Source organism: Acanthochromis polyacanthus, chromosome 11, assembly GCF_021347895.1.
Source record: "Acanthochromis polyacanthus isolate Apoly-LR-REF ecotype Palm Island chromosome 11, KAUST_Apoly_ChrSc, whole genome shotgun sequence".
NCBI classification, from domain to species: Eukaryota; Metazoa; Chordata; class Actinopteri; family Pomacentridae; genus Acanthochromis; species Acanthochromis polyacanthus.
This window is the reverse complement of record NC_067123.1, coordinates 9,432,176-9,447,538: the sequence shown is the minus strand read 5'-3', so window position 1 is coordinate 9,447,538 and position 15,363 is coordinate 9,432,176. Positions and strand designations below refer to the sequence as shown.

At 37.3% G+C, this 15,363-nt stretch overlaps 3 protein-coding genes and 1 long non-coding RNA gene across 7 annotated transcripts in view; 1 reads left to right on the top strand and 3 right to left on the bottom strand.

Annotated features, from left to right (window-relative positions):
- The window catches only part of LOC127536227 (H-2 class I histocompatibility antigen, Q9 alpha chain-like), an 82,169-nt gene extending 77,221 nt beyond the window's left edge, over positions 1-4,948 (bottom strand). For both annotated transcript variants that reach the window (XR_007945230.1, XM_051956030.1), the window contains exons 1-2: positions 4,803-4,948; positions 2,066-2,326 (exon numbers count right to left, since the gene is read on the bottom strand). Coding sequence is in view for 1 of the 2 variants with exons in the window: in XM_051956030.1 (XP_051811990.1) it covers positions 2,066-2,326; positions 4,803-4,854 (313 nt within the window). In the remaining variant the exon portion in view is untranslated. The remainder of the gene's footprint in view (positions 1-2,065; positions 2,327-4,802) is intronic.
- LOC110971776 (major histocompatibility complex class I-related gene protein-like) overlaps positions 1-15,363 on the bottom strand; it is a 153,096-nt gene that overhangs the window by 5,917 nt on the left and 131,816 nt on the right. The window lies entirely within an intron of this gene.
- Positions 1-15,363, bottom strand: part of LOC110964532 (class I histocompatibility antigen, F10 alpha chain-like) — a 70,454-nt gene that overhangs the window by 16,782 nt on the left and 38,309 nt on the right. The gene's annotated exons all lie outside the window — the stretch shown is intronic.
- Positions 7,362-12,363, top strand: LOC127536252 (uncharacterized). The gene is made up of 4 exons (XR_007945243.1): positions 7,362-7,517; positions 8,024-10,519; positions 10,737-10,948; positions 11,158-12,363. It is a non-coding gene; the product is annotated as an uncharacterized LOC127536252 (long non-coding RNA).

Genomic DNA, 15,363 nt, shown 5'->3' with positions numbered 1-15,363 from the left:
CTGCATGTTTTAATACGATCTGGACGACGTGCAGGAAAAACTCTGCTCTCAGGAGGAGAAAACGCTGCTTTACTGTGGATGTAGTGTTTGTTTGAAGTGCTCAGTTTAACTGTCAGCAGACACTAATGTAGTTTTACTTTTTGGCAGCGACTGGATCATGGAACTGACATGTTTTCTGCTTTTTACTGTGTTTAGTAACTAGGACTTACTTATGTCACCTGCTGGAGATCCTCCAACTATAACTGATCAATACACACTAAAATATAAACTAATAATAATCATTGTCCTGTTATATTTGTGTGTCAATAAACAGGTTGATAAGAAACAATGTGGTTTTAATGAATGTACAGAATAACAGCAGTGTCTCAGCACAACAGAACAGGAGGTTTGATTTTCCTGCTTTACTCAGCATTTATGAGCCACAAATCACTGTTTCTGTTCAATCACTTGTCTGACAGCAGAAACAGAAAAATAATGAAATGAGATCAGTTACACAGTGAATGTGAACATTAAAACACAGAATAGGTGATGATGGAGAGCAGGAGAGAACTGAACGGAGCTTTAACCAGATCAAACTGATCAACACATGCTGGCTGTCATCTAAACTTTAACACATTTATGAACTGAAAAGGAACAAGAAAATATTTTAACATTTATTCCACTGATTAGGTGCTTTAGTTTGGTTTCAGGTCTTTACCAAAACAGCATGAAAACACATAAAGTTAAACAGTGTTCTCAGATTTAGCTGGTTAAATATGCATGAAAGACTAGTGTTTGTTCACAATAAATGTCAGTAACTCAGAGTTCTGGAGACACAGTGACATATTTTCCAGAAGGTTCTCTAATGTCAGCAGTAAGATTTCATTTATCAGTGATGAAAACTGACTGGAAATAAGTAGTTTCTCCTGTTAGTGGCTGATGCAGACTGAATGCTAACAGGTCAGAGGTCTGTGGAAACTTCCAGAGCTGCAGGATGTGACTGACAGTTTATCAGATCAACAGAAGAGCAGCAGAGAGAAAACCTGGCCCTCTAATATCTCTTTACTGTTAATGAGCAAACTGAGAAAACTGAGAAGTGCAAAAGAAAAATTGAGACTCACAAAACAAAAATAAGAAATCAAAAATATTAAACCCCTTTCAAACAGTGACAGTAATTAAACAAACAATGTAGACACTACTTGGACTCCTAGTTTCTTTTCACTGTTAATTACGTATTTTTTTATACAATCTATTGTTTCCATTGTAACACTCTTGAAAATGCCCGCCAATTTCCCAGAATGTAAAATTAAATCTTACTGTCTCTTCTCCAACCAACACAGACTAATATTTAATTTACAACTACACTTAACAGAAAATCTGAAAGTTCTTTCATAGCTGTAATTATAAAAGTTATTGTTTCATCATTTGCTATTGAGCAATTACAGATTTGGTGATGTATTTATTTTTACATCAACACTCTATAGTAAATTTAATTTTACCATATATTGTTTTTGGAAAACACCAGTATTTTAAAATCTGTCATCAAGATTAAACCTGAATAAGACATTTTTCATGTTCAGTCCAGTCGATCGGGTTTATTAGACTATTCAGTAACTTGTGTCACATAACTTATCAGAAGCAGCCTGTTTCATCTGAAGCTTAGGAAACCAGACAGTAGTAATAATCTATGAGTTCTGCTGGAAAACCACATTTGTACTGTGATACCGTGAATAAAAATTAACCACAGACGAGCTAAAATATTAGTAGTCTTTTCATTTATTTGAGATGGACAGTGTCAGTAAAGTATGTGTTTAGTGAAACTGTCAGATGAGTAAATAAACTAAATGTATGGTAAACTGTTGACCCTGTTTGAATAATACAAAGATCACATCATAAATTTTAAGATTCGCCGTGATGGATGTTTTCAGTAGTCATTTTACCACATATTGATTTTTAATCTTTCAAGGACATTGGTCTTCTGTATACAATTCTGAAGATGATGTGTTGCATCTATTGTCTCAGCATATATGTGTGTGTCTATATATATGCATATAAACAAGAAAATGCGTATCTGTGTGTGTGTTACCTTTTGACTGATTAAATCGCTCCATTGCAATCTTTACATTTGCTTTGAAAGATTGTGCGTTGCCCTGTAGAATGTTTGTCTGTCGTTCGTCATACTCCTGGCCCAGGTTCTCCTTCATCCAGCTCTGCCTGCTCTCAAATCTGTTGGTCGTGCTGTCAAAGTAGCCCATCACCTCATCATCCAGGAGATTCAACGCCACAAATTCAGGGAATTCACTCAGACCAGTGCTGCCTGTATAAAAGGCCTTCCAGGAGTGCATGACTGGAAACAGATAGAGAACAATTAAAGTCATCCTCAGTTTAAGTAAATATATCGTATTTCCAAAAGTAAGGCATTTCAAATTAAGTCATTATTGAATTCCTCTAGTACTGGTCTAGACAAGGCTTTACTTTCTCTGCTGTCACCATGGAGAGGCCCACAAAACAGTAATCGCAAGTGTAGGAGGTGAAATTCTGTCTGACAAACCTACAAGACTTTTTTTCCCACATTCTAATATATGAAAATTGTCTTGATAAAATAGAGCCACATTTAACTTGATATTGAAACCATATTTGAGGCACACCTGTTGATTTAGCATGTGTTAGTGAAATAAAGATTTAAAACAGCTAATTACCATTTAGACTTAACAATAATCTTAAAAAGTATAACACACAATAGTTATGTATTTAAAAAAAACATTTGCAAGAGCAATATTCACACTGAGTCACAGATTGTAAAATTATTAATATGATTATACTGAACAATTTTGCTCTGCATTACTGTTAATCTTTTTTTAATATTTTTCTTTTATTAAATTTCCACATCACATGTCCAAAAGGCAGGGCATTTGGACACAAGCCTACAGAAAAAAACAAAAACAAACATACAAAAAACAAGGCTGTCATTGGCAGTAGTATCCGCACAGTTTTAGAAAAGTAGAGCAAAGACTGTAAAGTGGAAATTAAATATTTTAATGTTAAATGAACAAAGATATTGGAGTGATTCACTTTCATCCCTGTACTCTGATCATGGAAAGTGTGAAATAAAAATTGCAAAGTCAATGTATTTTAGTGATTGTTAGTTGCTTCGATTATTAATTTATGGGGGGAAAAATGAAACAGTGTAATAGAAAGACTGCAGCTGCATTCATTCAAGACTCTTCACATTGGCTCCCACTGGCCTCAACACATACTGTTTTAAAGTTTTGAGAAAGTAGATCCTCTCTATTAAATCAAATCCAATGTTACATTTCAACTCCCTAACAGTTTCATGTCTTTAATCTGAAAAATAAATACTGAAAACAAATGATGTTGGTTTTAGATAAAATAAAATGGTTAATTCTGATTTAGTTTGGTAAAGTTGGAAAGATATTCACTGTCATACTTCTGACATCATTAACTCATGAAATATACATAGTGAAAAGACAAACAATGCCTTTATATATAGTAAAATATATATAGTAAAATTCAATATCTTTGCTCTATAACTTAATCAAAAATTATGGGAAAAAAAATTCTTATCAAACCAAGAGTTGTAGTTTGACCAACAGGCGCCAGTTGATGGCTGTTGGTTACACTAAAGTATATAAGAGTGAAGTAATTTAATATTTGTGTCTCTCTTCGCTGTTGCAGCAGTTTTGCAATTTGCCGACAATCTCTGTTCACTTGTTGCACAGCCGGCTGCTCATAGACACCAATGTTATTTCTACAGCTTGACCGCTACTTTTGATAAAATTGGCCTTGTAGCACATTGTCTACCTTACAACGATTTGAAAGAGGCATCGTTTACATTTTTACAACGGATATCTAATGAGTTATTGATGCCGTAAGTCCGATTTTGTGAATATCTTTACAACTTTACCGAACTACCGTCAACCCCGTGATTATTAGAAAGCTGTTCAGCTCCAGTAGTAGTGAACTTCTGAAAAAGACAACGCCATCAAATGACATGACTGAGGCTCTATACAGAAAAAAGTAACACTCAACAACCAAACCAACCACCTTCTGACACCTGCAAGCTACACATTATAATCAAGTGTAATGGCAAGTTATGATACTGTGTGAACATGTTGCCTTCACCCGATGAAAATGAAAAACCTGGTTTTTTACTTATTCATTTCACATAATATTTATTTATTTTACACGTCATGATTACTGCCACCGAATTGTCGCCTACACACTAAACATTTAAAGTGACAGACACTTATTTGACGGATGCGTCGTTGAAAATTTACGGAGAGACTGAAAAAGCGAAGTGCATAATTTACAGTTTTGATAAGAAACGTTATGCTTCAATAAATTCATGTGTTACTATGTTTTCTTTATTCATGTTGTATATGTACTTCTGCGCTGCGCATTTATGCTGCCATTTTGGACGGACCTGGCTTGGTCAGCACCAACCTTAATGATTCTGAGGTAATTACAATGTTTGACTCAATAATGAAAAGAAAGGACAAGTACACTCATGATAGTCTTAAAATGACGTCTGACAGTTTCTCGGATTTTTGTCTAAACTTCAACAGTAACCGAATGGATTAAAGGGATGAACGGACAGGATTTACTAACTTCAAGTTTAATGGACATTTGTTACATTCTTTGAAAAATTTCCATAATCTGAAAAGATGTATTGGAATTAGGCATTCAATTTTAATAAAACAGACCGTGGGATTCTTTCGGGAAAACAACCCATATCTATTTCCTATTTCCTATTAGCATAAATTAAGGCAACAAAAAGAAAAACAACAAAACTCCTAACTCACCTGCTGCCGTGCCATGTACACCCAGGAGAAGCAGAAACATGAAGAGCTTCATTGTGACCGTCGGCTTCGAAACTGTGATCTGTTCCCTAGTCTGGACAAAAACACTCTGCACTTTCCGAATAACGATCACAAATGAAATAGGAGAAATAAAGGGACAAGGGGAGTGGTTACGACATCACCCTCTATCTTAGCCAATGGGAATTTAATTTTGGCGTCAACGTCACTAAAAACCGAGTGAAACTCACCAACTGAGGTTATGAACGAAAGTAAAAGTAGAATCTGCTAAATTCAGCCAGTTTTAGGTGATGGAAGACCTTGGGGCTTCATTTGCTGTTTCTTCACTTTGTACTTGATAACAGGAGTATTTAATCTTAGTCTGCTCAGACTGTTCATAGTAATTTTTATTCTAATGTGACATAATGTCATGTGCAGAAATGTATTAATTTTCTGGAAGGTCACAAAACCACAATAGTACAGATCCACACTGGAGCTTGTGTGATGAACTAATATCTTATTCTTTTGTCTTGATATTTATGAATTTTGTGAGATTTAAAATAATTTTTGATCAGAAATATCAAACTGTGGTTTCACCGCTGTTCAGTGAGTTTCTGTGGTGAGCAGCTCCCTCCAGTGGTTCAGAGTGAACTGTGGAGGATAGAAAGTGTAAAAAAAGACGTTTATTTCAAAACAGATATGAGTGTATAATATTGTCATTAAATGAGATTGTGGGGATCATCTTATATTTTCACATTTGTATTTTGTGTTGATGTTAGACTACATTATTTTCTATTGTGTTTATATGTTTTTACTGTTAATACTTCTTAAATTGAAGACTTGAATGGGAGCAACTATAATCCAGGCAATTTCCCCTCAAGAATCAATAAAACATTTCTGATTCATATAAAGGTATTTAATTTAGTTAATTACAGCTTTAACACTACTTCTGGTATGTGTTAGATCTACTAGCAGGACTCACAATATGCTAACAAAACATAAGAGTGTCGTCATGTAAAGCAGAAAGAGTTGGAGCTTCTTAAACAGCAGCATCAGATCAGTTCTGTCAGAATAAATGCTGCTGAAATGACTGAACGCTGAAAACTGTCTGACTGAAGAGAAACTCAACACCACAGTTTGTTTGGACACCTGATGCTGTTTTTCATTTTGCTCTTGCTTTGGTTTTACTCTCATTTCAGTTCTCACTGTTTGAAGCACTTTAGAATTATTTACAATTTAGGTTTCACTTCTTCAGCTGGAGCAGAATTATTCACAAACTTTCATCTTTTATTTAGAGAAAGTCATGTCTATATTCAGGGACAGCTGGTATAAATGAGCTAACAGGGCTAAGCCCTCCCAAGCCAACACAAAAAAGATGAGAAAATTATTTTTAAAATAACTTACAACAGATTGTTTTAAGTTTTGGTGAAACAAAAGGTAGCAACAGCACCAGTCAGTCAAAAGAAAAACGTAGAATATCTCTAAATGGGCTTATTTTTTACAGCCCCAGCAGATACAGTCCGCTTTCATTCATTTCGTTCTTGTAAGTGATTGACAGGTGTCATGTCCCGCCCCCGTGATTTACTGATCATTTGGGCCAGAGCCCCAGAGATAGTAAGAGTTGCGACCATAGATATATACAAACACTGGATGGCTCATGAGCGCTGTCAGCCTATGGGGAGCAACGTCGCCACATGGCGGCCATCTTGGGACAGGGCTGCTCGATCACTCATAACATTAAAGTCAATGGAGCATGGATTTTAAAATCACTGTAGATAGCTCAATTTTCAACCGATTTTACAACAGCTTGGTTTGTTATAAACGTCAGAGATGTACTTGTTTTACTGCTTACATAAGAATAATTAAAACCATTGAATTCATATAATAATGAACACAGATATCAGCTTTTTTCAGCATAAATGGATGTAAATGTAATTTTAATATTTAGCATTGCACTTTTTTTATTACTATCAGCTTTCTAATGCACAGATAAAAACAAAGCTCAACCAAAATCAATGCACAACAAAAAGAGATGATGTCTTTTCTTTTCATGAACCTGGTGCCTACATTACCCACAATGCATTTCGGCTGCAGGCTAACTAATCCAGGCATAGATGTATACAAACAATAAGTCTAAGGTCTCAATCAAAGTCTCTTAACAAGCAAATAAATACAACCACAACCACAAAGAATGTAATTTCGCCTAAAGATTCGGTTCTCAAAAAACGCTGGTCTCAGGAAAACCTAATAATTGAAAATCAGATTGTGAGTAACACCATCTTCAATGTGAGTAGCCAGGCAGAAAAGACACACAACTATGCCGCATTTTTCAAAACGAAAAGCTGCGATTTCGGAATTGAGCCTGAATCATAGCCACGTTAATAAGGTTTGTAATAAACTAAACCGTTTGTAAATCAATCAAGAACTGAGCGAGTTATGAGTGTTAAAGTGAGGAAATCATCTACCTTACCATTGACTACAGTACAGTGCGCCAGAGCAGTCCCCTGTCCTAAGATGGCCGCCAAGTGACGACGCCGCCGACTCCGTCTCGAGACATGTAGCGTTTGTATATATCTATGGTTGCGACACTCCCATAGGGTGCCGTTGTACGCTTTCTTTCGGTCTACTTCCGGGTTGTGGAGGCTTGTTTAGTTCCAAGCACGGCTTCGACAGTGATAGCCAGCGTTCATTTGCACTGCAGGTCGTTCAGTATATGTGGAGGTAAGTTGATGAAATGCCTACCTCTTTTGAATTGTCAACTGCCTATATTTTATCAGAGGCTCTTTATGATGCATATGCTGAGCTTTATTTGTATTTGCGCAGCGTAATTATATATATATTTTATCTTGGTAGACGACCGAATTTCTGCTACTTTTTTTTAGCTCGACTCTGCTGTTAGCTGTGAAGTTATCTCCAGGGATATATTGACGGATTAATTGTTGATGAGTTGCTACCTCTTTTTAATTTTAACATCTTTATATTATATCAGAAGCCCTTTGTGGTGCATACATTTATCTGTATTTGTGAATATTAGCAGATGACCGAATTTCAGGCATTGCCTTGTGCTTGTTAGCTCTTCTTTGAAAGCTACCGAGCTACATCGCTACCTCTTTTTAATTGTCAAGACTACGTCCTTTATATGAGACCCTTTATAATACATAAACTTATACTTGTAAGTATTTAACAAATATATTTATTAATATCTATCATATCTATCTATCCGCCAGTATCCCGAGAGCCCTCACTGAAGACACGAAGACCCTCATTGTTTCTCCCATTGTCAATAAAACATACTATTTCATTCATCAAAACATAATGAGTTGTTATTCTTGAATATATATTTTGTGTATGTCTTAAAATGGTTATAGTGAGTCAACTCCTGCCTCATCAGAAGTGGTTGGACACTATCTGCTGAATGGACTGTTGTTACTCTGCTTTTCAATAATTGCCAGACTACGGGTAAGTGAATCAGAGAAAGATAGACATTGCCTGGAAATACAATAATCCAGCTGGGCAAAAATTAACATTTTCAATCATCTTACATTTCTGTGTAAAAGTCGATTTTCCATGCTAACACGAATGTGAAACATTCCCTCCAAAACCCCAAAAGTGTCTTTAATATGTCACCTTACGGCTCAAAATGTAAAACTGACATTTACATACATACTCCAATGAATTAATAATCAAACAAGTATTTGGAGGTGTGATTTTATTCCTTTTTTACCGTGAAATCGCCGCTCTCAGTCCCATAGAAGGAAATGACAGCGCTGCCTGTTTGGAACTATTCAGGCTTACATGAACCACGTGACCGCCCCGCTGCGAGAGCATGAGTGTCGCAACTCTTACTATCTCTAGCAGCGAGTTGACACACCGGTGCTGCCATTTGTGACAGAGTTAGGAAGGAGGGAGACAAAGTTAAGCTATGACGGCCGTTAGCATGAACGAGGTGAATTATTTGCTTTCTTGTCCATTTTCCTCAATGTCTTTGGAGGAAAAGCTGGAAGTTAAGAGACTGGGATCACATCGGCCAAACGATGTTCAAATAACTCAATGGGACAAACGGCAAAATCATAAGTTTTGCATTTCTTGGTTTGACAGAAAGGACTGGCTAACGGCAAGTATAGCTATGAATTCACTTTTCTGTTTCTCATGCTTACTTTTTGGAGGAGATACCGCATGGACTCAACAAGGAATTGTGGATTTGTGGCTGTGCAAGCTGATGAGACAACCTGTGTGTGTGTATATGTGAGAGAGAGAGAGTGAGAGTGAGAGATGTAGAGCACTAAAAAAGTATAGTGTACCTGTAATAGATGTAACTGTATCATAGGTGGTGTGTCAACCATTTAATCTGTATTATGCATTTGTTAGCCCACCCAACAAATTTCACCACCAGCCGCCACTGTCTATATTAATGGCACTGAGGCTGAACTGTGGTGGATAAAGTCTCACTGCTGATCAACACCTGAGTTTATCACCTGTACAGAGAAGTCAGCAGTGAGACAGCGCCCCCTACAGACAGATCATGTATTTACCTTTGACCTGTGTAAAAGTAACCTGGCAATAGCCAGATTAATAATTGTGTAGTACTTGATAGTACTCCACAATATCAATCTGGGACCGCTCCATGTAAATCCGTTCGGAGGAAAGAGGCACGGATTGGACAATGCAACGGTATGTCCCTCCTCTGACAGGTTTGTTTTTAGCCAATCGCGGGATCTTCACAACGAGCGGAGCCAATTGGTAGATTAAACTCTTACCAAAACCCGTAGGTAAAAAAGCACAAACATGTTTACCATCCAGAAATGCGCAAAGCGCCTCTCGCTGTTCTTCCTTCAAAGAAACGACAGGAGATTCAGCTAAAACTGACTTAATAGCAGCATCTACACGATCGTTGTCCTCCGTTGCCATGTTTGTTTTGATCTACTGGCGCTTGGTGTCGTCTTCACACCCGGATATCCTGCCCCACACACGAATACTGCTGCGTGATTGGCCCGTGCCAACTTGGCTCTGTACGAACCAATGACGTATATATAGAGCTAGACCGCTCACTGGCCGCTGAGAGGCGGTAAATAGGAGCTGACTTCCGGTAGTGGCAAGACGGGGATTTCACATTGGAACGCCAGCGCGGTATGTGACTTTGTGTTTCGTGATTTACCAAGGTACAGTAAACTTCTGTGTTGGAATCAAGTCACAATGCTTGAAATACGTTGAGAACACCAGACCAGGAGGCCCTAGACCAGCACTGGCTGGGTTTTTCACTGACTGCAGCTGAGCAGACTCTCCTCAGGAGAGTTCCCAGTTCGCTGTCATGCTCATGGCTCGCCATTCCCCCTGTGCCTGTGGTCTCACTCTGACCTGTGACGGGTGACAAGGCTATTTTTGTCATCAGAAAATATGTGTTAATGAACTAGAAATCTGTTTGAGAAGGTGAGCAGCACGGCATGATCATATCTGACACTGACAGTGCATACGTCGCTGCATAGCACTTAGCAGTTAACACTTCTGCTAGCTCCTTCAATGCCACCAGTTTTGTGATTCCTTCTCTGGAATGTAAGTGAAAGGAAACATGCTGACACTCACCTTGCAATCATCACATCATGAACCTGTTAATTTAAGTGTCTCTGTTGTTATGGTTTCAGATGGACGTGGCTAATATCTGACCATGGTGAAGTCGTGTGCTGCCATCTCCTGCACCAGTCGATTTGTAATATTTCCTTTCATAAGTAAGTGGCTCTTTTATTTGGGGCATTCTGCCTCAAATTTGCTCTGCTTCTTTGTTTGCAAACAGAAACTCCTTCTGACCTTGTCTTGAGTGCTGCACTCAGCCAGTTTAGCTGAATCACTAACTGTACAGTGTAAGCTGGTGTGACTATCAGTATTCAATGACAGTCACAGTGCATCATTGTCTATGGATGGATTATAATATGCCACACATTTCAGGTTTCCCAAGCAGTCCAAGGACAGCACACTGAGAGAGCAATGGATACAGGCCATCAGTAGAGAAGCGGTGGGGACCAAGAGGAGATGATCATAATTATGTCTGCAGCAACCATTTCAGGGAGGAGGACTTCATCCTCTCAAAACATGCTCAACACAAGCTTCTCAGGCCAGGGGCTGTACCATCCCTCAATCTGGGGAAACCAGAGAAAAAGGTTATGTTCTTTAATTGTTAATGGTTGCTCATTATTTCAGTTTAGTACTTTTCTTGTCAGTTTGTGTGGCTATGAAAATGATTCAGGATCGGTTTTTGGCTAGTGATTTGCAGCCATTCGTTGTGATAATGTTTTCTTTCAGGTATTGGTGAAACAGAAACAAATCTTTTGGGAATTTGCATGTTAATTTTTTTTGTCAAATGTTTTAGATGGCAGTGAGGACAACCCAAAGCAGCCCGGCAGCAGTGGCATTATACCAGCACATGGACATGGAGCCTGAACAAGAGCCTGAAGAGGGCAGTGCTGCTGTTAGTGAACACCATGCATACCGTACAGACATTGACACCCTGAAGAGGAAATATGACGATCTAAGTGTACAGCATGAAAAGCTGAGGCAGGACTTCAACAATGCCAAACGTAGAGAGAAGCGCTGCAGAGTGACGTTGGAGGCCATGTTAGCTAAAACCAAGGAAATACAAGCCCTGTCTGATGATGCTCATTCCATGCTTGATGCATATAAAGGTATTCCTTGTTTAGAAGTACATATGAGTGACATCCAGCATATGTAAATATAATTATGTAACTGCACATTGCTCACCCACACAGTGCACTAGAACTGAGATCAATGTTTGTTAATGCTTCATGAGATGATGACTGGTTCACAGATAACTGTACTTTTGCCTTCCACAACATTATCTAAACAGTTTTGCGGCTGTGATACCCAACATTCATATGGAAACTATCTAAGCTATTAACTATGTTTGATCACACTTAATTTTCAATTACAGGTAAATTGATGTTGATAGACCCTGTTTCTTTACCAGAATAATGTAATTTGTTTGTAACTCCACAACACCTGAAATTGGGACATATATACAACACGCATTTAGGTTGAATATTTATGAAAATTGCAAATTAAACTCAAAGGGTTGACTGAACTTTGATGGTTCATCATGAAGCATGATGTGCTGTATAAATGCCGTCTACATACTGCAATCTGCCTGAAAGTTTGTGATTGATCACAGTCCTGCAGTGATGACATCCATATGCCAATGTGCACTCAGTCATAGCATCACCTGCTGTAGAGGAAATTACAAGTTTTACACTTTAATGTTGTACGATACTTTTAATAAATTTATCTGCACTTTTTTTCATTTACTTTAAATTAACTTCTTTTCTGTTGGTTGTTGCAATTAGTGTCTGACATGCTTTTATTTTTTTCTATTTCTTGTCTTCTTTTGGCTGTTTTACTCAATCAGTTTTAATTATTCTAGAAATGAGTGTCCATTGTATTCAATGAACCTTTTCTGATTAAAGTGACTTCATTTTTTATTACACTACTTACTTTATTTTTTACATTTTACTCTGAAAAACCTCTGTGTATGTTAAGGTACTACATAAATAATGTTGCTTGATTTCTTGCTCAAGAACTTTTTTGCAAGCTGTTCTTGTTGACGTGTTTGTGGAACTTTCATGAAAGTTCTTTGCCATTTCAGGTGTCAGAGTCATCTGCTTCACATTTAACAGAACAAAAGCAAATTAAGCTTTTCATAGGATCTTAATTCGTTCATTGTTTTGAATTCCACAGCTGACTTACAAATAGAATAGCTGAAGCTTTGTTTTGAGGCAACCAGAAGATTTGTGTGTTCTGACTGCAAGAATTGCTCCTCCAGAAACTTCTTATGGCCATTTTTGTGGGAGGAAAAAAGCAACCATTCCAGGGTATGTGGGTCTGAGCAGCTGTGAAAAACCACCGTGCAGGTTGTTAAGCTGATTAGTTTAGCTTGTAGATGACAACGTGCACGAGTTTTCTGCCCTGTTGATATCCTTGTGAATTTTCCATCCCTCTTTACAATAAAACATAATTTGGAATTTTTTTCTACTGCATGTGCTGCTTTTCAAAGTCCAACTGAATAATTTGAATTGGAGAAAAATTGTTTAAAACACTAATTTTCTTATTTGGCATTGGTTCGAATATTTTTTAGAGCCCAGGTAAGTAAAACACTAATGCTGCAGAAAGTATGACACATTTGTTATTGACACAATCACTGCATCAGCATTCAGCACTCATTATTGTGTGGTGGTCTCTGTCTCTGTCTGTGAGGGCTAAACAACGCTGTGATTGCCGTGAAAACGTGCCTGGGACAGAGATTTTATTGTCTGCTAACAGTAAAAGCCATAACATAACACATATTGTCCCATTACTGATGACAAGCAGGCCTTGAAGTTGGTGTATTTACACAGGATCAAATAGCGTGCCACAGCTTCTTGCCACTACCGGAAGTCAGCGCCGATTTACCATGGCGCTGCTGTTGTCCGCCGAGCAGTGAGCGGTCTAGCTCTATATATACGTCATTGGTACGAACAGTGAATGCGGGAGCGGAGCAAGATGGTTTCTTGAGAGATTTGTGAACTCAAAATATCGCGAGAAATCAACTTGCTGGCAAGGTTAGTGTAAAAGACAAAATTTGATAATGTCAAAAACATCCAAATAAATTCTGGTCATAGTCTTTTAATTAACTTTTTAATTCCTTCTTGTGTTATTATCATTACTCATCCATTATGTATTTTTATTACTTTAACTGTTCATTTTATTCATCTTATTGTACGGCCCCTTTATTTTGTATGTTAATTTTTTTTTCTTTTTTCTTTAACTTCAGTCTTTCCTCAGGGGGGTCCTCCTCACTGGCTGCAGCATATGGACTGCTGCTGGGGGAGCTGTCCGCGGGTCCCTTCGCCCCGGTTGGATGCAGGGCTTCCCACCTTGGTGTGGGGTCCCCTGTCTGTCGGGGTCTAGGGGGTCCACGTGACGGCACCCCCGGCGGTCATGGCCTGTGGCTCCTCCCAGTATGGACGACCCCAGTGGTGACGTTTTCCATTACCCTTGGTGCCATGCCATGTCTCCATACAGTTGTGGTGATTGTGTGCGTGTGTGTGTGTGTGTGTAGATATATATGTATACCCAGAGTGGGAGGGAAAGATTTTCTTGTTTTTATTTCAATGTTTTAATGTTGTGATGCACTTTGTGATGCGATTTCATTGGAGGAAAAGTGCTATACAAATAAAGATTGATTGATTGATTGACTGATTGATTGATCTTGAATTATTAGTGTCAATGAACAGAATCACTGTTTTATGAAACCTAAGACTATTTGAATGCCTGAAATGTTTCATGTTATGAAGAAATTCACCTCCAACAAACACTACATAAAAAAGATCTCTGAAATCTCTTAAGAGATTTTTTAAAGAAATCATAAAAGATAGAAAAACATCACATGAAATGCAATACTTTATATTAAATATTTACATGATTTATCGCATTGTATTATCTTTTTGTCTTTACTGTGGGAAATAAAGTTAGTCACATTTTCTTTATACCTAAAATGTCACAATAAAATGTTAGTGTATATTAAGGAGCAACATTTTGCAGACTTTCCTATTTAAAGATGAATTACTGTATAGAAAGTATCAGTCACGATCAGTGTTGTCTGGAGCTGTAAGGGTCTGAAAAACATAATTTGTGCATTAGTCTACACTGAAATGTCACAGTTTTTTTAGATTAACAACAGAAACTACAAGAAAAAGTCCTGACAAAAGTCCACTATTCGTTTTAAAAGCCTATAATGTGTTTTTATGTTAAATATTATTTGATAAATAAATAAAGTTGTAAAAAAAAAACTTTTCAAAGCAAAAAGGAACAACCAAACAAAAACATTTCTCTTGGAAATTTAGTGAAGTACAGTATTTAAAAATCAAACTGATGAAAATAGATTAAAGTACAAACAGATTAATTTATTGATCTTCAAAGGGAAACTGTGGTGTTGCAGCATCAATCACAACAACATAAATTACATTTAGCTGACATTAGGGAGGTAGGAAAAACTTACGAGATGAAAAAATACTATAAAAAAGATTTAGAATAAGATACGATAAAATACTTTCAGTGCAAAGTAAAGCTGAATGTGCAAAGATTGCTAATGTTTATGTATTTGTTGCTAATAAATGCCGATGCTAGGAAGTATTCAGGACAGACAGTTATACTTGAGTTGACTGAAGGAGTTTCCACTATTTGAAACTTAAATGTCATCTATCAATATTTAGTGCTGATGTTTATAATCTTTATATTGCAGATATTCAGAGATTGTGAGGATTTCAGAAAATCATGTGAAACGCCTAAATTGTCTTTTTAAACCCAAACTAAAAGACGAGTAGTTCTCTTGTTTTTCTTTTGAATTAACAGCTTGGACAGCAGATGTGAGATGGAGACACATAGGAAACAGTTTTTGAAAGATCTGCTTCCTTCCCTCTAATTTTGTTTTTAATTAAACTGAAATCAGATGAACCAATAAATGTGAATCCTCACTAAAACCAGTTTTATCTGTTATGAACCACAAGCTCTCTACTGACCACATGCA